General features: G+C 41.7%; 1 protein-coding gene across 1 annotated transcript in view; it reads right to left on the bottom strand.

The window, feature by feature from the left end:
* Positions 1 to 15,750: 15,750 nt before the first annotated feature.
* The window catches only part of CEP350 (centrosomal protein 350), a 158,236-nt gene continuing 147,827 nt past the window's right edge, over positions 15,751 to 26,159 (bottom strand). Inside the window, exon 38 of the mRNA XM_058539963.1 lies at positions 15,751 to 19,608. Coding sequence (XP_058395946.1) covers positions 19,444 to 19,608 — 165 coding nt within the window. The 3' untranslated portion in view covers positions 15,751 to 19,443. The remainder of the gene's footprint in view (positions 19,609 to 26,159) is intronic.

Consider the following 26,159-nt stretch of genomic DNA (forward strand, 5'->3'; position numbering starts at 1 on the left):
TATGACAATAGTACACAGACAACTTTGTATCCTCTTTTACATAGCATTATAGCCAATGGTGTGTGGGAAAATGTTTAATAACTTGCGCTCTGGGGATGGGGGTGAGACCTTCTTGGGAGCATTGCTAATTTCCCTAGTGTAAATACTCCCACCGTGGCTGATTTCACGCTACTAACATGACGTCACTGAATGTGGCGTAGGAAAGAATGCACACAATTGACTCTTTCCAGTTAGTATGGCCTGGCTCCAGCACACCACTAATTATAATGGTTGTATAATGTTCCATCATGTAAATGGATAACAATTTACTCAGTATTCCCACAACATTGAATATTGTGGTTGCTTTTAACGTTTCATAGTCGTAAACACTTATGCACATCTTTAGTGTTTGTACCTCTTTTCTCAAAAAGTTCATTGGGTCAAACATATAAACAGTTTTATGATTCATGATACACACTGTACTTTCCAAAATTATCGTGCCAGTTTATATGACCACGGCGATATGCGAGTGTACAAACTTTTTTTTTGAAAGAGTACCAACACCTTCTACCAGGGATCCCACTGTGAATATAAAATAAAAAATATTATCAGTGCATTCCCTCTCTTCCTATTTATTTATTAAAATTCTAACATAAAACTTTATGCCAGAGAAACGTTCTGGGCTCAACATTCTTTTCTCCCAGCTCCTTTTGGGAACCTGGGCCTTGAACAATGTAACAAGTCTATAGAGCTGCCCGGTAACTGGCTCATGTCATCTAGAAATATAACAAGTATATAAACAACAGAAGTGAAGTTTTTGGTAAGACATATTGGAGGGGATGTTTCCCTCTTTCTCTTTGTATTCCTTATCTAGTTTCTTTTATACGTCTTTCTCCTCCACCATTTGAATGTTTCTGTGAGATTTAAAGGAGTTCTATTCCACCTTCATTTCCCCTGATATTTTCTTTTGTCTCCTGCTTCCCATTTTGGGGGAAAGAATGGGATCATTTTCATGGCATTAGGGGACTGGGAGGAGGAGTAGAGAAGATGTTTGGAGAAGAGAACATGGTGTCTAGCCCTGTTGTTATTTTCCTGGTCCTTTCGTCTTCGGTGACCAGGACCAAATGTTGAACTCAGCATGGCTTCCCTGCCAGAGCACACCTGCTTCCTGTAGGCCTCCGATTGCCAGTGGTTAATGATGAAACAGCGTCTGTTGCTGTTACACTGAGAGGCTCTCAGCCATCCAGAGGTGCACCTTTCCCCCTCCCATCCTGTAAAGATGGCCGGAGAAGAATCATGACCCTGGTATGCAAGCACTCTATAAATGCTGGCTCCTTCCTTCCTCTTTCCTTTCCTGGGAAGCAGGCAGTCTTGCTGGATCCAGGGAGGCAGTGTTATATGGTGGAAAAAAACATGAGCTTGGAGTCAAATAGACCTGATTTGAATTCACAGGTCCTCAGCTGACCTGTGTCTGACTCTAGTCAAGGTCGTCAAGCTCTGTGATCCCTGCTTTCCACAGGGAGAATGCTACCTCTCTTTGGTCATAATGAGACTTATCTGATTTTTGTAAAGTAGCCCTTTTCCAAACCAGCAGAGTGCTTTTGCAGGGAACCTAAGTTGGAAGACTCATTGCCACTCTGGGGTAACCCCAGAGAGCATACATTCAGCAAGTGGCAGGGCAGGACCAGCCAGATAGCAGCTGCAGATATTATAGCTGGAGGAACTCCCAAGGAGAGCAGCCCCAACACAAATTTTTTACTCCCTTTGCTCTGGATATAAGGAGAGCAGACTGAAGCTTGAGCTCCTCAGGCATCTTGGGACTGGGTGGAGGTGGAAGGAATTGCTCATGCTTTGGAAGGGAGTGAACTCAGAATGCAGAAGCTGCTACTAGACAAACGCCTTTCTCTACACTCATCTCCAGCCTTCGGGAAACCTCCACCTTCCGTGGCCAGGTATCATAAGATGGACCCCACCCACTCAGAAAGAACACAACTCACGCTCAGACAGCACGTCCACGTAGCACTTTGGTACATGCTGGCTCCTTTGATGGAAGGAGGTGGGGCAAGCATGATTAAAATGATGAAGCTGAAGAAACTGAGGCTCGGGCAGGCTAAGAAAGTTACTGCAGGTTATATATCTACTAAGCAACATACTCCGGAGCCTAACCTGGACCCAACAGACCACTCGCAGTCCCAGCGCCGGGGTGAGAAGGAAGAGATGGCAAAGGCCACCTCCTTCCTGGAGGAATGCTGCTCCACTTCTGTATTCGGGTGGCTTCCCACATTCTAAGATAAACTATCTTAAATCTTTTTCTCTCTCCTCAAACCTCCAACATGCCTCCCTCTCCCCATATGCTCACATGAGACCTCACTTCAGTCATTTTGATGACAAACTAGAAGCCATTAGATGGGAACACCTTTTCCTCCCACCATCAAACTATAACCCCCTCGCACCTGTGCTCATCTTCTTTGTCTTCCTTCCAGCTCCTTCCTCCACCAACACCACTCCTCTACTTGTGCTCTGGGTTGGGCCTCTCTTATCACTGAAGGACTTTGCTCCTGATCCCTTCCACCCCACTTGCAAACCTCTCTTCTTCTCTACTAGATCGATTCCTTCAGCAAAGAAACATGTTCTCTGGCTCCCACTAAAACTGACAAAACAGAACTCCTGGATGACCGTACACCCTTTTCCAGACACGGTCCCTTTTCCTTCCTTCTCTTCACAACCAACTTTACAACAGAGTTGTCTGTATTCACTGCTTCCACTTCCTCACCCTGCCCTTTATTCCTCAACACACTCCAGTCTGGTTTCTGACCTCACCACTCCACTGAAACTGCTCGTCAAGGTTAATGACAAGCCGTGTAGCCCATCTGGTGCTCACACCTGTCTTCCTCTTACTCATCCATGTGTGGTCTTTGACACACTGAGGACTCCCTCTTTCTTGAAACACTTTGTTCTTTTGGCTTTTAAACCACATGTATTCATTTTCTATGGCTACAGTAACAAATGATCACAAACCTAGTGTCTCAAAACAATGCAAAATTTATTATCTTACGGTTCTGTACGACAGAAGTCTAACTGGCTCAAATCAAGGTGCTGGCAGCGCTGTCTTCCCTTCTGGAGGTTCTAGGAGAGAAACTGTTTCCTTGTTCATTCAGGTTGTTGGCAGAATTCAGTCCTTGCAGTTGTAGGACTGAGGTTCTGCATCTTTGCTGTCAGCTGAGGGCCATTCCCAGCTTCTGGAGGCCACTACATTCCTTGGCTCCTCCATCTTCAAAGCATGCAATGGTGGGTCAAGTCCATCTCATGCTTCAAACCTCTTCTGCCTCTTCCATCATCACATCTCTCTGACCCCCTCTTCTACCTTTCTTTCCCATTTGTAAAGACAAATGGTTAGATTGGGCCTACTCAGATAATCCAGGATAATCACTCCATCTCGAGGTCCTTAACCTTAATTGCGTCTGCGAAGTTCCTTTTGGTACATCAGGTAATGTATTCACAGTTTCTGTGGATTAGAGTGTGGACATCTCTGGAGTCCACTGTAAGGCCTACCACACTCACCTTGTTCTCCTCCTACCTCACCAGCACCTCCTTCTCAGTCTGCTTTCCTGGCTCTTCATCATCCCATGACCTGTCAGTGTTAGAAACCCTCAGCCTTAGCCCTCAGACCTCCTCTTTATCTCCTACACTTTCTCCATAAGCAGTCTCACCTACTCTTGTGCCTTTAAATTACCATCTGCAAACCAATGCTCCAAAATTTTTATTTCCAACCTTAAATTCACTCTTGAGTTCAAGATTCATCTATCCGACTCCACATTTCCACTTGAATTTGTGACTTCAATCTCAAACCTAGATTGTGCAAATTCTTGAGTTTTCTTTACAAACCCTCTTTCTCCCTGGGCCTTGGCCACGTCAGAAAAGGCATCACCCCAGCTCCTTGCTCAGGCCCCAAACCTAGGCGGCACGCTGGATTTCTGTTTTTAACTCACCCCCTTCATCCAATCAATCCGCCAGGCTCATTGACTTGCTCTCCACCCACTTCTCTCCACCCTCACCACCCCCATCCCGACACAGACCCACCACCTTTCCCCTGGACCAATGCACTTCCCTCCCAGTTGGTGTCTAGCCTTCCCTCTTACCCCTAACGCATTCTCCACACTGCAGCCAGAGCAAGCTTTAAAAATATAGCCAGACTAAGTCATGTCCCTGCTTAAGATCATCCAAAGTCTTCTCAACATAGTTACCGTAAAATTTATTGCTGAAAGTTTCACTACTCAAAGTGTGGTCCATGGACCAGCAGCATTGGCCTAACCTGGGAGCATGTTAGGAAGGCAGAATCTCAGGCCCCACCTCAGACCTTCTGAATCCAAATCTGTACTTTAGCAAGCTCCCCAGATGGTGTGCAGGCATGTTCCATTTTGAGAAGTGCACGATCTGGTGCCTCTCTACCTTTCTGACTTCTGTCTCCTATCACCCTTCCCTTTGCTAATGAATCTTCCTTCTCTCTCCCTCCCCTGCCCCAAGAAGGCAAGAAGAGTGAAGGCAGGGACGCTTGTCTGTCTTGCGCATTCCTGGGACCTGGAAAAGTGCCCACCCAAGACATATTTTTTGAATGAATTAGCAGCAAATGCTCACCCTTCCCTCTATCCCGCTCCCTCCTGTTCCCCGCTTTCTGCAGTTTCCATCCTATTACAAGCTCTGGCCTGAGGACAGATCAGACAGCCAGAGTACCTGGTTCTTAGAATTCTCCAGGTCTTCAGGAATAGCTCTTGCCCATCACCAGTCCAGAAATGAGTTTTTTTTGCAGTGCTCAATCTGTTAACAACTTTGAGGATGACTAAGTCCAAATAATAATTACGCTTAATTGATAGCACTTATATAACACTTACTATTTGCCAAGCAGGGTTCTAAGCACTTTACCCACACTAAATAAGCTCACTTACTTCTCAGTTATTCCTTATTGTAATTATCTCCACTTTGCAAATGTGGAAAACAAGGCAGAGAGACTAATGTAACGTGCTCAAAGTTTCACAAGAAGGAAGTGGCAGTGACAACCTCCTTAGACCCAGATTGGAGGGGCCTCATGCTTTAGAAAGTCCTGCTCTGGAGGTGTCCCTCTCCCCAAGGCAGAGACTCTATAGGGCAAAGGGGAAAGCCCGCACCCCTCTTCTAGACGAGGCTTGGATACCCGAGACTGTACCCTGGGACTAGAATTTCCAACCCCAATGCCATGAGTCTGCTTCCACAGCCTCTTCCCTGGGTTCATCTTCCTGGGGGTGGACAACATCCCTGAGTGAGCCCAAATGGTAGCCAAGTGGCAGCTTTTTGCAAAAGGCATGTGCAGAGCTTGCATATGCAGGCCCAGTGTCCACACACGTATGGGAAGGCTCCTAAAGAGGTATGACAGAGCAGGGCAGAGAAGAGGGGGCCGGCCTTGGGCTGGGGCCCACTTTCCCCACACCTCCTCATTCAGACACAGAACTCTGCTGAGTCCAAGAATTCTACATACAGGTCCTCCCAGGTCCTCATGAAGGTTTATGTGTCAAGATAGGAGGAGAGAACATATTTTACTTGACAGTTTGTTAGCTTGATTGATAACTTTAAAATATTTTAAATATTTAGACACGTGGTCTGTGGCCTCCATTTGTCCTCCGACCCTGGCCCCACAAATGTTGGAGGTGGCTCTGAGTGGGCACCTGGCCTGCGGCTTACTCCCCATGCTGTAACTGAGAAGCCTCCGCGCTCTGAGTTGTGCGCCTTTTCAGAGGACCCTCTGCTCCTGGCAGGCCCTGCACGGTGGCTGTCCAGTTCTGTCTTCAAGGCTCCTCCCCCGGGAGCTCAAATATTGGTCATTTCCATTGTATCCAGCCCTGGGATGCTCTCTCACTGGTGCCCTGTGAGGCTGAAGGCTTAGGGAGGCCTGCTCTTGCTGGTGTCCCAATGCTGCATGTGCCTTGGGTTCAAATCCCAGCTCCGCCACTTGTTAGCTTTGTGACCTTGGGCAAATGACATAACCTCTTAGACTATCTGTGTTCTACCGTCAAGGATTAAATGCGAGAGTCTACACACTCGGTAATGTTGCTCCGAGGCCCAGGGACAATGCCGTGTGGCTCAGCTGCCTCTCCGGGAAGCTGCCCAAGGCTGACCCCAAAGCACAGAGCTGGCAGGAACCAAAATAAAGAGCAACAGAGACCCTAATGGTGAGTGCTGGGGCCAGAGCACAGCTGAGCTGGAAGGCATGTGGGGCAGGTTTTCCCTGCAGGGCTCCGAGTGGGATTCTGTGGGCTATCGGAGCTGGTCCTGGAACATGGATGGCAGGCCTAGCTTCTGCCTTCAGAATGCTCAATTTCCTTTAAAATTCTTCCTCCTGTGAGCCGTGCCAGTCCCCAGCCTTCCCCTTTGCTAATAATGATTGCATCACACACTCACATACACACACACACACACAAATTAGACATGCAAATTGTTATAAGTTAGGTAATTTTTAGTGGCTAAACATAGACCATCATCTGACAAGAATTTCATGTTCTTATTGAGAAATGAAGGGTGCCTTTCAACTCATTATGAAACTCATCTCAAGCAAGATGTTACGGTGGGTGGGGTTGAGAAGGAAAGCATTGGGGGTTTCTAAAGAACATGATGTTGAAGCTGACATTCCTTCCTTTGCCCCATTTGGGCAGAAGTGGGGTCCGAATTCATGCACAGGAATTGAACCTACATGGTCCTAGTCGGGGCCCAGCAACTCTCTGAAGGTCTGGTCACAGTGCTGGCTGCCGACCCAAGTGGTTTTCTCTCTTCTCTGCACCAATACCTGGAAGTCAGGCTTCAGCAGCCTGTTTTCAGAAGAAATCCAGCACCCAAATTCAGGATCCGAGAGCTGATGCTGGTAGGCGTCTGTGGACAGATGCGATAGAGAGCTCTTGGTCCCAGTATTTGCATTCAAATCCAGCTCCACCACTTGCTAGCTAAATGATATTGGGCAAGTTAATTACCCTCCCTACGCGTCAGTCATCTTATCTATTAAATGGGTCTACTAACAGTGTCTGCTTCATGGGGTAATTTTCAGATTAAGTGAATTAATGTACATTAATATGCATAAACACTTAGATGCAAAACATAATGCGACTAGCAAGAGTAGATACTCAGTTGTGTTGCTTATCATTATTATTAACCATCCAAGGGGACCAGGCCAGCAACTTGGGAAATGGTGCCACCACATTACATTTTTAATAAACCCCCCAGTGGTCCTGATGCTGGCCTGAGTGTAGGTGTGTGATGAGGACATGAGCCCAGGCTGTGGGGGCTTTGTAGCCTGTGCTGAGGAGTTTGGTTCTATTCTGAACAAATGAGGGGGTATGTAAAGACTTTAATTTTGCTGTGGACAGTTCTTGGGGTCTTATCTAGGATGTGACCCGAGGCCTGAGATTGCCCTCCCAGAGGTCCATGGGGGAAGATGGAACCCATTCTGAGTCCTGAGGAAGATGCTCCAGTAGAAAGGACAATGACCAAAATAAACATCGGAAAAAAGGCTTGTCTTTGGGAGCCAGACAGACCCAGGTAAGCCCAGGTTGTGTCACTCACAAGCTCTGTGTTTTGGGGCAAGGTCCTTAACCTTTAAACCTCAGTCTCCTCATCTGTAAAATGGGGCCTACCTCATAAAGTGGTTGGGGGACTAAATCCAATGATGTACGCAAAGTACTCAGCACAGAGTAAGCTAGTGCTCAATGAGTCGTCCTAGTTATTGTTATGGTTTTTGTTAGAGAGTCTGAGAAGAACCTGGCAATTGTGAGGGTCCACATTGTCCAGGAAGGAGAGAGGCTGAATGGAGACAGGAGCAGTCCAGGCATGAGAGGGAAGAGAGAGCATTTTCTGGGCCCAGGTCTGGGTGGAATGTCTCTCAAGACTTTGGCTCCTTTCCTTGCTCACCAAACTGACTTCTAATTATAACGATGCAACTTCTGGGGTAGGAAATAGAGGGGGCATGGCCATGGATAGAAGATGGAGGTATTTTGGTCTTTGGAAAATGACACTCTCTGCTGTAAATTAGTAAGGTGGCTTTCTGGTTTATTCTTCCAATTTATGAGACTTATTCTGACTTCTCCAGAGTAACTGCTCATCTCTGGGAGACCTGATGTGTTCTAGTTTCTAAACCTCTTGAGTTGGGGAACAGACTACTGGTTGTGGTAAATTACCCCAAGTATTTAATGCCTCTTAATGAGACCACTTGACAGGGGCCAGGGGACCCTCCTTTGAGGTCTCCCACCATCCAGACATTCATACCTATGAGCACAGTTGTCACCCTACGGTTGCTAAAGAACAGACAAGAGGAATCATTTACTAAATAAAGTAAAAAAATGGCCATAATGTGGTCTCATCACAACTCTCCCACTCTATCCTCCCCATGTGAACACTACTACAATCAAGACAGCCTTCGTTTCCATTTTTACCTCATATTTTCCCTCTGCTTGAAACACCCTCCTAGACTTCTCTTCCTCAAGCCAAATGCTCAGGTCGCACTCCCTTCTGAAAGGTTTCTTTGGTACAATAGGCCACAATCGTCTCCCTGCTACTGAATAACCTTAATTTATAAGTGCCACGAGGCATATTGGCCCCAGCCTTCCTCGTCTCTGTCAATGGCACACCAGCTACCAGATGTCAGGCCAAAATCCCTCTTCCCCTCACGACCTGCATTTGATCCAGCAGCAGTCCTGTAGCCTCTACTCTAAGAGATCTCCCCTCTCTCTCCATCTCTCTCATTTACAGCTCACACTATAGTCCATGCTGCCATCGTCTCCTGTAATAGCTTCTGCATTCATTGTTCGCTTCAACACTTGCCCCATTAAAATCCATTCTGCACCCAGCAGCCAGAGTGAGGTTTTAAAAGTACAGGCTTGATCATGTCACTCCCCTGGTTACAACACTCCAAGGTGACATACTGTACCTTGAATAAATCCCAACCCATCACCATGGACTGTGAGGCCCTTTGTGGTATGGGCCAATCTCAGCGGCCACCACTCTCCCTTGCTCACACCAATGTTTTTCTATTCCTCATTCCCATCTTAGGGCCTTTGCACTGGCTGTTCCCTCTGCCTGGAATGCTCTTCCCTCAGATCTTCTCACAAAGATCTGATCTTCTCATCAGTCAGGTCTTGGCTCACGTGTTAGTTTCTCAGAAAGGCCATCTCTGCCCTTCCTGTGTAAAGTAGCTCCTGCCCCATCCCCTGTCTTACTTCACCTATTCCAGAGTCTTCCCAGATCTTATCACTACCCTCTTTATGCATTGGTTTACTTGTTTATTGTCTGTCTCCTCACGCTAGAATGTAAGCAATTAGAACAGGGACCTTGGTTTCTTGTTTTCTGTTGGGATCCATGGTACACAGAACAGTGCCAGAAAATAGTAGATATTTCTGAAATGAATGAATGGATGGATGAACCTAGTCCTGGATGGGCGTTACCTAATGCTGTCCTTATTAATACGTGTGTGTTTTGTCTCCACCCCGTATCATAAGTCATGCAAGGGAAATTTGAAGACCGTCTGACTAATGAATGAGATCAAGAATAATGGCTTCTTCTCTGGTGCTTTTAAAACTGAAGAAATTGCTCCATTCTGGGGCTATTAGGCGTATGGTCATACCCATGGGTGGAGGGATGGAGAAGATGAGCGCTCCAGGCCCTTCTGGTCATAACAGAGCACACAGAAGGGTGTTGGAATGATGACACAGCAGGTCAGCAAGTGTTACTCAGTTATACCTTTATTTAGTCACAAACTCATCATTTTGCCAAGAAAGTCAGCAGCTTGGGATATATACATTCGCAGACACTGCTGGTTGCGAAATAAACAGCCATATTCCCACTCTTCTTCCTTACCTACGGGACCTGCCTTCAGAAGCTGAAAATTCTGGATACTTGCTTTCTGAGTCTCTCACATTTCGAGTAGGGCACTGTGGCCAACAACACGTAAAGGAAGTTTGCCAAGGACTTATGGGAATAATTTCAAATATTTTCAAATGTTTTAAAACTTTTTTGCTTATATGAACCCATTTCTTGTTTGCTCGTATGAATACTTTCTCAATGAACACATTAATTTTCTAATGTCATTTAAAAAGAATTATCCATTGTAACTTCTGGGAGTAATTTCACTCTCCGATTAAAAGAGAGAATAAGATAAACAGAGGTGCTTCCCACCCTCCTCCCTTTGGACGTTGTTGTTGTGTGAGGACAGGGTCCTGGGAGCTGCTCTGGTCATCTGATCATCATGACCAAGAGAATCGAGGAGGAGTTGACACAATGCTCCAACATTGCAAAGCCACTGACCAACCCTGGCGTTATCTACCTCTGAATTCCTTGTTATGTGCGAAATACAAGCCACTGGTGTTGATCTTGTAACCGAGTTTTCTGTTTCTGCACTGGCCCCTCTTTGAAGAGCAAAACTCTTCAATGGTTCAACTTCTTCTTCAGAAACCAGCAGATTCTCCTATCTTCTATTCTGGGTCTCCCAGAATGATAAAAATAGTGCAGATACTTCTTCAGACAGCTCTCATGTTGTGTATATTTTGGGTAACTCTACTTTCAGGAAGTAGAATTAGCAAGATAATGATCTTGAAGGCCAGAAGCAGGGATTATAAATATTGTAGCTCCCGAGGAATTCTTGAGTAAATGGAGTTTTTTATCCCTTTTCTCTAAGTGAGGAAACTTAACCTTGAGACCCACACTAGGAATTTGGAGTTTTAATTCCATTTAGCTCATCTAATCGTTTGAATTAATTTTCTCAAAATAGTAGCAATAACAGTGACAGACCAGTTAAGGAAGTTATTTAGATGATTATTATTTTGAAAAATATTTTGACTGGACTTAAAATGGGTCATCATGCATGCCTCCTCGTGTTGTGGAAACTCAGAATCCTGGAATGTGTTTGGAGCTAAAAGAGTGGTTTTGAGTTTCCTGACATGCATTCTTAAGGTGGGAAGACAAGTTGCATAAAATGTGTTTTTAAATGATATTCTTGTTCAAAACAAAAGTACAAGAAAATTTGATATCTATTTGCAAAAGATGCCAGTATCATGACAACAAAATAAATTTTAGTAGGTAATAGAGTTACGGTGCCAAGAGAAACTTTGGCCTCCAGAGTGTAGTTCTACGCAAGTTGACACACTGAGGCCACTAGTTAGTGACACAATGTGACAGTTCTTTTCCCTACCCTATCCACCTACCATCAAATGCACATCTTTAATCTTTTTTCTATATGCAAAGGTACTAAAATATTTTTAATTATGTTAAATGAGTCACTTAAATTATGCATGACAGCAACACTTTTTAATTACTTTCACTCTTTCTTACTTGAAATGAAAAATATTTAGGTTGTAAAGCTGTGACCCAAATATAGCTTCTGTAGACAATAGTGTTGGAATAGTTTTTAAGTTATAAGAGGAAGGAAAGTATAATTCTGTCTAAATGTGCCTTGTGCACATTTAGCAGAAAAGTAAATGAAGAGAGGCTGAATATGTCCCTTTTGGCGATGCTTTAGTTTTTGGGAAAGAGAATATTAATTTTTATTATAAGGTGATACTTGTACATAGCAAAAAAAGGCGTTTAAATATATACACACACACAGAGTAGTCGTCAGCCTCATTCCTTTCCTCCCCATCATACAGAGGCACCCATTGCTAATCATCTCACTTCAGCATCTATGCTCTGGTCATCTTCGCCTCTGTAGTCAAAAAAATATGCTCTCTCTTGCTTGAGTCATTAGTTTTATACTTTAGCTGTTGACTTCCTGTATTCCTCAGGGTTTTCCAGAGAAACAGGACCAATGGAATGTGTGGGTGTGTAGAGAGAGAGGGAGAGAGAGAGAGATTTTAAGGAATTGGCTTGTGCAATTAAAGGAGCTGCCAAGTACAAAATCTGCAGAGCAGGCTGGCAGGCAGGTGACCCTGGGAAGAGTTGATGTTGCAGCTCAAGTCCAAAGGCAGTCTGGAGGCAGAATTCCCTCTTCTCTGTGGGACCTCAGTCTTTTTTTCCTCTTAAGACCTTCACTTGATTGGATGAGGCCCACCATATTATGAAGAGTAATCTGCTTTATTCAAAACCTACTGATTTAAATGTTAATCTCATCTGAAAAATGCCTTCATAGAGACATGTAGACCAGTGTTTGATCAAATATCTGGGTACCGTGGCCTAGATAAGTTGACCCATAAAATTAACCATCAGACTTCCTAATGTGGTAGACTTCCACATTTAGCTCTCTGACACCTCCTTTCCCTTCTCCCATCCTCTCAATCAATAATAGTGATATCACAATATTTGATATTTACATTATTGTAACTATAAATATTGTTCGTAGCTGAGCCAAGAAGTGTACCGTAATTGTTCCTTACTCATACAATGCTTTCTTTCTCCTCATTTTTTCATTACTCACTCTTCTTTGAACCTATTACTAAGTCTTTCCTCATCCTCAAACAGCTTCTCAGTTAAAAGCTTCACGTGGTTAAAAACATCAGGTTATTTATTCCCCTCCCTCCCTACCCTCCCTCCTACCTGGAGACCTTCCTTCTGGAGCTTTCTGTCCCCCTGCTCCAATTTGGACTGATGGCTCTCTAGGTGTGCAAGACAGCTGTCATCCTGGGAATGCCCTTCCAAGTCAGACTGGGAATTTCCTTCACAGTCTTCCTGGGGAAGGATCTCATCTTGTTTGTGAATCTCAAGCCTTTATCTTTCATAGTTTATGCCCTCTGAGAAAGGATGCTTGAGAAGAAAGGACTTAGCATTTCCAGAACTTTCCATATTCTACCTTAACAGTTGATTCATTGTTTGGCCAAGTATAGGCTTTGGATGAAAATAATTTTCATTCCATTTTTGAAAATTGTGCTGTATTTTGTTAAGGCCTCTAATTTTCTGTTCAGGAGAATGACATTTTTATTCCTAATCCTTTACATGCAATATTTTATTTTTCTCTTCAGAAACTTTTAGAATAGTTTCTTTACCCATGGAGTGCTAATTTATCACAATGATATGCCTTACTGGGGGTTTATTTATTGTGCTGGGCACTCATTGAACCATTGCCAACTGGAAACTCACGTATTTAAGTTCTGGAATTTTAAGTTCTTGTATAATTTCCTCTTGTTTTCTCTGTTCTTGTTAGATGTCCAATTAATTAGATGTTGGATTTCCTGGATTGGTTCTCTAACTTTATGTTTCTCTCCTATTTTTATCTACCTTTTTGTTTTACTTTCTAGATTTCCCCAACTTTAGCTTCTAACTTTCTATCGAATTTTAAATTATGGCTGCTAGACTTTTCATTGTCAAGAGCTTTATCTGTTCTCTGACTCATTGCTCGTTCAGAGCATCCCATTCCCATTTCATGCACGCAATATTGCTTCAGTTATCTGAGGATTTTAATTTTAATGATAGTTGTTTCTTGTGATGTTTTCTTCTGTGCCACGCATTGTTTCCTTTTTGTTTTTTCCTCTTTGGTTTGGTCTATTTCACATTGGTGGCTTCTCTCAAATGTCTCGAGATGGTTGACTATGTGTTCACGCATGGGTGACGTGCTAAAAATGTGAGGAGCAACTCAGTGTGCATGGCTGGGGATTTTGGTCAACTTCACTTGAAGGAGGTCAGGTAGCAAGCGAACTTTTTCTCTGGAGGCATCTCCAAATGTCGGTGACTAGAAGTCTTTCCTGCATTTTTCCAGAGGAGGGTCCTCCAGTCTTCTTCCTGGGGGAGGGGGTCCGGGGTAAGCCTGACTGGATCCCTCCACTCAGTCCACAGGCTTTAGCCTAATCCTTATTTCAGTCTGTTGCCTCGTTTTTGTGCTTTGTTGTGCCTACAGTCCTCAAGTTCAGGACCCCTCTGGTTCAATTTTTCAGGAGAGTAAATTATCTCCTGAGGGCACTGGAGAGGGGATTGGCAGTGACCCAGATCTTCTAGGTAGGGCTGGTTACCAGGGGAGTCTGATCTTTTCAGACTTTAATCAATTTCTCTGTTTTCATCCCTGTTAGGAAACGCTGTCATGCGCAGCTTCTCGCCTCCTGCATGGTCACAGAAGAATAAGCCTTGGGCCTGAACACTTCTTACCAAGAGATAAAGAGTCCTCACAGCCTATGCTGGGTCATCACCTCGTGCGGGAATACCTGCCCTGCTTCAGACTCATCGTGTACTCCTTTGTTTCGCTTAAGTGCATGTGTCAGTGGCCCCTGATCAGGCACGTCCCCAGCTTTCTGTATTTCAGACCCCACGGAGAGGGGTTGAGGTCCTTCCCCTGCAGCACAAAGTGGGGTGCGTGCAGTCACATCACCTCCTTCAGCTTCAGAGTGGACCCCCTGGCAACGGGGGATCGATGCGTTGCAAGCGGCTGGATCTTTTGCACTTGCTCTCCTCTCTTGCTGTAAGGAAATGCTGTGCCACTTGAGCCTGGGGTGCTCGTCTGTTCTCAGCAACCTTGTATCACACACTGGTCTTTCTCTGTGTGTGGCACTTATCTGCCTTTTAGCCTTGGCCACACAGCCTGGGCACCAAGTGAATGGTAAAACAATCCCCATGCCTCACACCTTTTTCTGTGGCAGTCACTGCCTCCAATTTCTGAGCTTTTCTGGGATTTTGTAGGGCATTGGCTTGTTTGTCCAGCACTAACTTCTGTATGCACTCACCATTGTAGGTCTCACCAACGTGGGTTTCACCAGTTGGCTCTGCTGTGTCAATCGTCATCCTCCTATCTACCATTTTCATATATTTTGATTCAAGGATACAGGTATTTGCTCTATTTTCCAAGATTCAACCTGTCATTACTATCGTGTCCTTAGCACCAAACACAGTATCTGGCACATAGTGGGCATTCCTATATCTGTTTTATGAACCAAAGAATTTCTTAGAATCTGCTGCAATTTGCACATCTTTTTCTCAGGATTTCTTTAATGTTCATGGTTGTATAGGGGTTAAAGGTGTAGCAGGGATGGCCAGCAGGAGGCTACTAGAGGAGTTCAGGTGAGATGATGGTGGTTACTTCTAATCTGTTGGACCAGAGATGATTCATTATCCTGAGCGCCATACATGTCTACCTTTGAAATTCTTTTATTCTCCTATATCTCTAGCTCCATTCTTCTCCAAGCTCATATTTCTAGAAATAAATTATAGCCTCCACACCTAGTCATCAGATAGTTACTCTTCTTTGTGGCCTGCTTAATTGTATGACTTTTCTGTATGTGTTATTTTGCAAGTGTGATCAGAATTCAAGTCATCTGGGAGAAAAGACATTTACCATGAATTACAGGGAAGAAGCCCATCAACAAAGAACACCAAGGTATAATTCATCAGGGAACTCTTCTCTGACCCACCCCCAACCTTGTTGGGTCCTTTTATTACATATTCTCAACCCTGTGTATGCTTCCTTTGCAGCACTTATTGCAATGTGTCATGCATTGTTTTTGAAATTATTTTTTGATGACTTGCATTAGACTTTAAGCTCCATGAGGTCAGGAACTATGTCTGTCCTCTTGGCTACACCCCCGCACTCAGCACAGTGCTCAGAACAAGAAGTTGTGCTCAACGACTGCTGAACCATCCAGTGATGAATGTCAAAACCCAGGCTGCTCAGATGTATGTGGTGAAGGCATTTATGTACAGAGTAAATAGCTCCTACACATAGCTCTCCTTACTCTATCGCCCAAGCATAAGCGTTCTGCTACTGAGTAAGCAATCAGAAATAAGTGAATTTTACGGGAACTGGCTTTCCAAACTTGGCTCAAAAGGGGAAAAGAATAAACACCGGACATGAAATTAATTTATAAATCAGTTTATTTACAGATTTTATCTTTTCTTAAAGTACATTTCAGTTAACAAATCTATTTACACAGGTATACATGGGAATTCCTCCCAGTTATTTTACAGATCCTACTTACAAACCACACCCTAAGTCTGTGCAAAGTTGCACTGGATGTGACTATTGGCTGAAAACAGCCTGATGACCAGGCTATTTACACATACACAGTAAACGGGTTTGTTTTTTCATGTCTGCACAATACAGTACACACAGGGAGGCTGGGCCTCCCAGAGAACGCTTTGCAACATGTTTACCGAGAAGGCTTTGCAAAGTCCAGAAGGAAAAGCTATTAAACATAGGTTAATTAAAATGACAGTACCTCCTTTACATCAATTTACATTTCTTTCTTCACATTTTATAATACAAAGATATTTTATTGAATTGCTGCACACCAGTTTAAGATGATTTGTAAACATGTAAATTCCTACAATTTGCATTAAACATCATTGTAGTTTCTATCATTTGCTCTTTGAATTAATGTTTTATTCACTAGTATTCTTAAGGTAGTAAAAGAAGATGTAAGTTTGAACTTGCAGAAAAGTTGTGAGTCTCTAATGCTGTGCGAGTACACACTTTATTCAAGTATTGCAAAAAGCTAAGGCCACTTTTTTCAAGACAAGAAAGTGAACAAAATTGTTTTTATCAATAGGCCACAACACTCTATGAGCAATGAAATCTCTTTTGAAAGATAATTTCTCAGAGACCTGTAGTCACAGAAGGAATTTTCTTTTCTTTTAGGTAAAAGAAAAATTACCTTCCTAATTAACTACCATTGAGCTCTTCCCACTTTTCCCTAGAGTAAAAATTCCTGTTTAGACCTGAAGAGGGAATCTATACCCTGTACTTATTTAACCCAGAGTTAAGGACTCTGGATAGCACAAATTATTTTGGACTCAGATATAAATCTGATGCCTATATGTTGATTTACTACTAAATTCGGATAGTGCTATTCTAAAAGATATTACTGCTGATGCAAAGATCTTTTTCTTAGAGGAATTATGAAGAACAACTGAAAGAGGATGGGGGTATGGGGAGAAGGAACAAAGATTAGAACGAGGGAATATTTAGATTCTTGGTTAAGAGGCAGAGCTTGATTAAAAGATCACAATATGGAACGAGTGGCTGTGTATCCATATTTATCATTCCTAATCCTAATAATAAACCCCTTTTTCAATTATATCCAAATAGTTAAAATAATAAAAATCTGCTAATTATAGATTCCTTTGTTTTCTGCTACCAAACTATGGATAATCATTTCTAGCAAGGAGTAAGACTGATCTATTCCTGCCTCTCATCTGGAACCCAGGATTCTCAAGACAGTACAGACAGCTGGAGAATGTCAGGACGGCTATTGCCACAGTCCCGGCAGCATTCTTTCCAGGGAAGTCTAAGTCCAGACTGCTGATTCCATGGATTTATATCATTGTTTTCCTTTTCTGGAATCATAATATCACAAAGAGTAAAGATAAACTTTCTTATTAAAAATTGATTTAGGTCCAAATAATGAGGATGTAGAAAAACAACCTATATTCCTATTATATTATTTTCATATTCATTTATAAAAAATTTACAGCAGCTGTAAAGTTTCAGTATCATAAGGACAACGTAATCCTACAAACAGCCAAAGGATGTAGACCAGATGTTTTACTGTCTTCCAGATAACACAAACTGAAAAGCCTTTGCTTTTCCTTGGCCACATGAAAATACTCTCTCCACACTACTGGTTAAGAATCCCAAGAAACCCTAGCTTCTCTTAGTCCATTTGCTCATTATGGCTACAAGACTAGAGCTCAACACCAAAAGCCCAGAAGAAATGCTGGCAACACACCAATGTGAGCATTTCCCGAGACCCAATCACAACATTTCAGTGCTTTCCTTATTTGTCAAGAGCTATCATACCAGTCATTGTGCAAAATGCAAATATTCCAATGATTATTTCAGTAAGTTTTTCATAATGACAAGATGAAACCAAAGAGAAATGGAAGTGTGCATAGTGAAACATTTCAGACGCAAAGGCAAGTTTGGAAGGAAGATGCAGAAATGAACGAACGTGCACACTTAAAGATTATACCATCTTTGGGGTTTTTCTAACACATTTTGAAGCTATAACATTCCAGGATATTTGTATATGTGAATCCAGTGGATGTCTATATCATGCTTCTAATCAGGACCTTCAATATTAAGGCATTTACATTCACGCCTAAGATTATCCACATTCTTCTAGATTACTTGAAGGATAGGACTGATTAAGAGAAACCAGTCGAGAAGGCAGGTACTGAGGTCCCAGGAGAGCATCACGTATGCTCTAATGTAGCAGCTGGAGTCTATATTTTTTCAGATACAGGTAATAGTTGTGAGAAGCAATGCTGCAAGAGAGGCAGAATTGAATTTTACAGCGTCTTTAAATCATTTTATCCCATTCCTGCTACCGCAGGTGATCCTGGAAAAGCTCATCTTCTTTTCACTGAATTAAACTGCCTTCTTCGATATGTATATGGGTTTGTTAAAACCATAGGTTTCCTGTGCAAAGACTATGAACCATAGAAGCTTCAAGACGGAAGTTTAACTATTACAAGACGAATCTTTCACTTCTGAATAGGGACACACATTTTCAACTGTATAATTTATCTTAAAATAAATTAAAAAGTTCCATAGCGCAAAACAAGCACACAAATAATAGACAATATCTTTGTGTCTTTGGTGCACACACTCATTTCCTAAATCATTCAAGTAACAGCGTCTCTGACTTCTTGGGGAGAGATGGGGGTTGAGGGTTTGAAGGCCAAAAGAAATTATTTCCACTTTTGCCATGCCTGGATGCCTGAGATGGTCCTGAGGATCTGTGATTCTGGGAGCAGCTGGTAGAGGTTCATAAGGAGTAAGAAAAGTGCAGGGGTAGACAAGGGGTAGAAGAGCCAGCCCTGCATCAGTCCTTTGAGCCCAGTCTTCAGTGGGACATTTCTTTGTTTTCATGCCCATATAGAGAAAACTAAAAATAATGCAAAGGTTTAAATTTCTTTAGATGGTGCTCAGAAAGCAAGGCTACCACTGATTTCTGTTAACTTGCCAGTCCACTTGGTGCTGCTCAGCTGCAATAATGGAAGAAAATGGTCTTCAAAAAGAAATAAACTCCAGAATGTGAAATAGGCACACATTATTAAACTTGCCTATTTAGAAGTGGTTAAGGGTTTAATACTGTTTAGAGACTATAATGTCCATTTATGACTTTCATGGTGTAGACCAGGATTACATTTCAACGAAGATATGACGCATTTACCTATATACCTCTCCTGCCTGACTTCACACTCAAGGAAGTGATACCCTAGTCTAAGCTAAGAGGTAAGTCTGGTGTTTTCAGCCCTCATCTGAGACCCAGTAGGTGCTAATAAGAGGTGTAGGATTATACTGTGTGTCAACAACAGGAGTGCAACCCTGCCCACCGAAAACAACCAATTAATCCAGTGGACAGTCTCTAAAGGCAAAGGCTGTAATACCAGATATACCGCACTGTCCCGTGAACTCCAAACCAGTAGTCTTGGAGGTACAAGGTCCGGAGGCACTCTTGCTATGATGGAGATGGGGTGTGTATCAGGAGGCAGAAAGGCCCAGGACTCATATTAGCACTCAGTGTTCGATTTATTTGCAAGATGTCACACAAGTAGCATTCTCCCCTGTTTTTCACTGATCTGATTCAGAACATCAATAGTATCTCTGATCAAGCTCTCAAAGATCCCATCAGCTAGCTGCATCTTCACACACAACTCATCCTCATCATAGTTCACCCACTGTGCCTCCTCTTCATGGAGCTCCTGTACCTAGAAATTAGAAAACAAAAAGGTTAGAAAATCACTGTCATAAAAAAGCTAGGAAATTAATTATATTTGCTGACTTCGTAGTCCTATCCATGGGAATACAGCCCAAAAAATAAGCCAGAGAAAAAAGGTAATTTATATAATGATATCAATACCTCTTTTAAAGTTGCAAAAACTTTTTAAAAGCTCAACTGTCAAATAAAAGTGGCTTCAGAACTGTCAAAGTGGCTTCGAATCTGTCAAAATGGGATTTGACAATATTCCAGTATTTTATACATATTAAGGATTACAAGTATGTTTTCTATGTCAACATAAGAGAATATGTATAGGAATTTAAGGGGGAGAGAAGAATGCAAATAATTAAATATATGATTTACAATTATAAAGTGCATATATCCAAAGACAATATTATATATGATTCTGGAGTATTATAAATAAATGAATAAAATTTAATATTCATTACAGTATTTTTTAAATGTACTATTACTTAAGTTTATTTTTAAAAAATCACTGTTAGGGCCGGCCCCGTGGCTTAGCGGTTAAGTGCGTGTGCTCCGCTACTGGCGGCCCGGGTTCGGATCCCGGGTGTGCACCGATGCACCGCTTCTCTGGCCATGCTGAGGCCGCGTCCCACATACAGCAACTAGAAGGATGTGCAGCTATGACATACAACTATCTACTGGGGCTTTGGGGGGAAAAACAATAAATAAATAAATTATAAAAAAAAAAAAATCACTGTTATACAATACTTGCTCTTTTTGCATTTTAGGATTTGGGATTCCTAAGGTAAACCAAAATTAATCCAATTAGAACCAAGATTTTTTGCCTGTTTACAATAAATTTTTAAAAAACCACTTATAAAAGAAACATGTTAGACTTACTATACATAATGATATTGTGAGAGGGATGGAAGCCAGGTGGAGAAAGCAGATTGTAAACTCTGATCTAGTCACAAATTCAGCAAAGTTAATTGCAGTGACGGGCATCTCAGAAGTCTAACTTGGCAAAAAAGCCATGTGACAACAAGTTCCTGACTTGCTCTGATCACAGTTTCACCTTGAAAAAGGCAGAGGAAGTGAAGAGGGGAACTTGTACTTTGGTTCCTGTTATGAGGAAATGAGAAGAGTATTGGGAGAAAGAGACCACATCACCCTGAGTTTGAGAGAGCGAGAGAGGGAAGAACAGCATTGCCCAACATAGACCCCTGGCTGGGGTTGACAAATATATGACAAGGTGGCTGCCACATTCTTTCTCTTTGAGGAGGGTTGTTTGAAGGATATGAAAAATATTCATTCCTTCATTCCCCAACTTACGCTTCATGAACAGATACACCCCCAGAAAGGGTTCTATGGTCAAATAAGGTTTAGAAAACTCCCTCTGGGAGTTTCACATTGTACATTAGCCTATTAAAGAGATGTCCATCAGTAAAGAAACTTGTTTAAATCAGAGCTTCTTATATTTATTTGATCAAAGAATCATTTTGTGTAGATGTATAAAAAATATTATTAACCTACCAAGGAAATGGTGTTCCTTTCTTATGAAGGATGCTATAAACAACAGCCTAAAGCAATACTTCTCAAACTGGTGCTGGGGGAGATCCATGTTCTGGGAAAGCTATAGGTGAGTCCCACAAAAGATTTCATATCTTCCATGAATTTATTTGTTCAAAGTTGCACAGCTTTCCTTTTTACAAGTTCTCTCAGCCTTTAGTATTAAATCTGTTCTTTGATCAATTTCCTCTCCAATAATAAAATTAGTAAGCACTGTCTAACAGTGCCCTTACAGTAGAAATATATGCTCAGACATTATCCGTTAAATCTCTCACTGTATCCTCGATGAGCCCCCACAGTACCCTTGTCAGTATTAGCAAAAGCTCTGTTCCTCCTTAAGAACAGAAACTATTTCCCTCTCAGCCGGTGAGAACTAACACCATGTTTTTGGTTTTGCTTTGGCCATCAGAAAGCACAAGGCCCAACTTGGAACTTCAACTATGGCAAATGAGGGATCTCAGCCTGCAAATCTCATTCGATTTTTTTCTTCTGGTTTTTAGAATCTATTCTAATCTATTTCACATTTCCCCTGCTCTTGCTGCTAAAGATGTATATATGTAGATTAATATATATTATATACAAATTAATTACATTAAAAAGTAAGTCTAACAATAACTTCATTTTCTTCTTTTTTTTCGGCAGGGTACTAGGCTGGTAAAAAAGAGAAATGTGGTAAATAGATTGTGGGCTGATTTCAGTACACGTATGTCAGAGTCTTTCTCCATATCCTTGTGAACCAGATGGGGAAACAGAAACAGGTCAATTAGGTGGATTTGTACTTTTTTGATTAAAGGACAAGACAACTAACAATCTGGAAGGAAGTTTCTGCCTGGAAGACTTAGGAGCTTTTTCCTCTGTGTTCTCAATCTATCTTGTTCATATTCCACTGCAGTAATTATCCTGTGTAATTGTATTCTGTGTATCTGTTCTCCCACTTGGCTGTGAGCTCCTCAAAAATTTTTTATTTATTTATAATTTCCCAGTGATCAGGACAGTGCAAATAGAAGGTATTAAATAAACATCTGGCATATGGGTTTTTTAGTGACTGATAAAGGGATGTCTTTGGCTCTGTCCAGTTCATCATCTTTAGCAATGACCTAGGATGAAAGCAGGTACATCAGTTTTAGAGGTAACATGAAGTTGTGAAATATAATAACTATGTTGGAAGAAAACACAAAAATGTGTTGGTAGCTTGGAATGATGGGCCAAATTTAACAAGACGAAGGAATTAAATAAAGTCCTATACTTGGGCCCAAAAAATAACTACAAATGCACAGGTTGAGATTTTGGTCTTGGGGTTTTCCTAAGCTTTTGTGAGTCCTGTGAGAATGATATAGCTACAACTAAACAGAACAAATGTGATTATAAACTGCATTAATCAAGGTATAGTATCTAGAAAAAGGGAGATTATATGACTGTACTAATCAAACAATACACAAAATATTATATGGTCAATTCTGAGCACTGTATTTAAAGAGGGACACTGACAACGAGCTAAAGCTGATGATGCTGAAGGGACTCAAAACCCCATCAGACAACAGGAGAGAATACCAACGCTTGCTAGGTAGAAAAAGACTCGGGTGAAACATGATAGCTGCTTCAAAGGCATGTAGAAGAATTAAAATTGTTATGTAAAGCCCCAAAGCTGTCAAAGCAAATTATAATTAATTACATGAAAACCAATTTAGGCTCAACATGAGAAAGAACTTAATCAACAGTAAGTAAAAACTCAGGAGCTATCGAGTACCTTATCAGATCTTATGTTGTAAAGGACGTTCTATCATTAGCTAGGGGGTTTCACTACAGGATTTGTCATTTTAAGTGCAATTCTACCTATAATAGGGAGATTTTCCAAGGCTACCGTATATAAAGGATATACAAAAGTTCATCTAATTACTTGTTACTCATGCCACATTACACTCTGAGATGGCATTGCTAAAAATAGCTCATCATATTCTTAGTTAACCTAAGATGTAAACTAATCAATGTCTTTGTGAAGTGGTAAAGGGACAGTGAATGAGAACAAGAGCTGAAAGAAAGATTTCTTTTTTGGCTAACAAAGGCCTTTATGTCTAAAAAACATTCTTCATATTTCACTCACCTCGAATAATGCCTACTGACACATGTATAGTTAGACTGATTAGGGACCTTCCTAGTTCAAGCAACAACAGCTAAATTATCCATTTTCTTAATCTGGAAGAAGCAATGGTTTACTATGAAATGTTTAATATAATAGTTTATCATGTTACAAGTATATTAAAAGGGAAATTAATATTCAGTTTGAGGCAAATCTCTCCACTTGTGTGGGTTCCACCCCTGTCTATTCAGGGATGTTGCTCCAGCAGTTCTCTGTCCTCCACATCATCACATTTCTCTATTGAATTTTTCTTATCAGTATATTTCTTTCAAGCTAAAAGAACCCTCTCGTCACCATTTCCCCCTCCATTTTTCCCTTTACACAAAAACTTCTTTGAAGTGTCCATTTTTGCTCTCCCTAATCTGTTTCTCATTCTCTTGAAACCTATTAAATCAAGCTTTTACCTCATCCATGCCACCAACAGTACTTGTAATAATATTAAGATCAATAAAGACCTCCACACTGGTAAATCTGATGGTAAATTCTCAGTTCTTATCTTACTTGATCAAGTAGCAGCATCTGACACAGTTGATGTCTCCCATGCCTCTCTTCTCCTTGAAACACTTTCCCCTGGCTTCCAGGATCCACACTCTCCTGGCTTTCTTCTACCTCATTGGCTCCTCCTTCTTAGTGTCCTGTATTGGTTTCTCCTCACCTTCTTAACCCTTGAAACACTGGAGTATGTCAGGAATCAATCCTTGGACCTCCTCTCTATTCATCTACACTCTCTTTCTCTCATGGCGTTGACTACCATCTATATGTTCAGCCCTCCCAAATTCATAATTCATAATCCAGCCTAGGTCTCTTGCCTGAACTCCAGACTCATATACCCAATCACCTATTCAGTATCTCCATTTGGATGTTTATTAGACATCTCAAATTTAACATGTTCAAAACAGAACTCCTGATATTCCTTCCAAACCTGCTTCTCTCAGTCTTCCTCAAATCAGTAAATGGCAATTCCATTCTTCCAGTTGCTCAGGCCAACCCAATAGAGTTAATACCTCGCTTTCTCTTATACTCCAGTCAATTTATCAGCAATTCTGTTGTTCTACTTTTTTTTTTTTATGAGAAGATTAGCCCTGAGCTAACATCTACTGCCAATCCTCCTCTCTTTGCTGAGGAAGATTGGCCCTGGGCTAACATTCGTGGCCATCTTCCTCTACTTTATAGAGGATGCCTGCCACAGCACGGCCTGATAAGCAGTGCATAGGTCTGCACCTGGGATCCAAACCTGTGAACCCTAGGCCACCGAAGCGGAGCGCACGGACTTAATCACCACTGGGCCAGCCCCTCTGTTGTTCTATTTTGAAAATATATCTAGAACATGATCACTTCTCACCACCTCCAATACAGCCAAACTGGTCGTAGCCACTATCATCACTTGCCTGGATTATTACAATATGCTGATCTCCTTGCTCCCACCTTTGCTACCCTTCCTTCAGTCTATTCTCAACACAGCAGCCAGAGTGATCCTGTTAAAATGTAAGTCAGATCACATAAGTCTGCTGCTCAAACCTTGAATGTCTGCCCAAATTATTCAGAGTAAAAGCTAAAGTCCTTACAAGGGCCTATCAGACCCTACATGAACTGGCCTTCTACAAACACAAACACATACACCAATACTCCTAGGACATAATCTCCTACTACTCTTCTGCACCCCTCACTCTGCTCCATACACAGTGACCTTCCTCCAAAATGCAAGGCCCAATGTAGCTTTTCCAGAGGATGTTCTTCCCCTGGATGAGTGATTGGCTCACTTCCTCGTTTTCGTCAGTCCTTTATATAAATGCCATCTTCTCAGGGAGGCCTTCCCTAGCCATCCTATCTAAAATTATAATCCCCCAATATTCCCTTATTCCCTCTATATATTTATTTTTCTTGTTTATCTGTTTCCCTCACTAGAATGAAAGCACCTTGCGTTTTGTGCACGAATGTATTCCCAGGGTCTAGAGTACTACCTAGCACATAGGAGGCACATAAGAAATAATTGTTGATTGATTGGATGAATTTAAATTGGCCATAAGTGGTCCTCGGCACTCAGTGGATCCTTTTCAATAATGCTTTAACAGGGAAATATCTGAATAGTTTTCTCTATCTCTTTCTTACTATTGTTATGAAGCACGGTATTTATACATACATACATCAGAGTCCCTTTTCCAATTGGACATTTTTCACATGATTTAATTCCGTGTTAATAATGATCTTGATTGGAATTGGTCAGAAAATTGTATTGAAAAACTTGACAATATGGCTGACATACAGAAAGATGGAGTCACAACATTCTGGGAGTTAAATCTACTAGTAGTGTTACAATCTTTAGGCAGAGGTGACAGTTTCTGCTTGTTCTTAGTCAAAGTGCTTTTATCCTCAAGAAGGCTAAATCAGGCATAGGTGGCTGATTAAAAATATTATAGCTGAAATGGCTTTAAGTGCATATATATTTTTAATAAAAAGATGGAATTTTTACTTTCACACTTCAAAAAAAACAAAAATCTTCATAGTTATATATCTTATAGCACCAAGTCAAATTTCTGACCCAAGTTCTAATCTACATAAATTGGACTCTGGCTGTTTGCAGACAGAAAGAGCAAGGATCAAATGAGAAAACTACTGTAAATCAATGAAAACGATTATATTAATAATATCTAACATTTTTGAGACCTTCCTATATGCCACTTAACACACATAGTATTTCATTTAGTCATAACAACAAGTCTATGAGGCTGTCACTTATAGACAGGGAGACTGAGACATAGAGCGGTAACCTATCCAAAGTCACACAGTTAGTTAAGTGGTAGAGACAAGACTGGAACCTTAGAAGTAGTCTCATTTCCACAGATCTTGCTCCTAACTGCTATGCCATA

This window comes from Diceros bicornis, chromosome 4 (genome assembly GCF_020826845.1).
Source record: "Diceros bicornis minor isolate mBicDic1 chromosome 4, mDicBic1.mat.cur, whole genome shotgun sequence".
Taxonomy (NCBI): domain Eukaryota; kingdom Metazoa; phylum Chordata; class Mammalia; order Perissodactyla; family Rhinocerotidae; genus Diceros; species Diceros bicornis.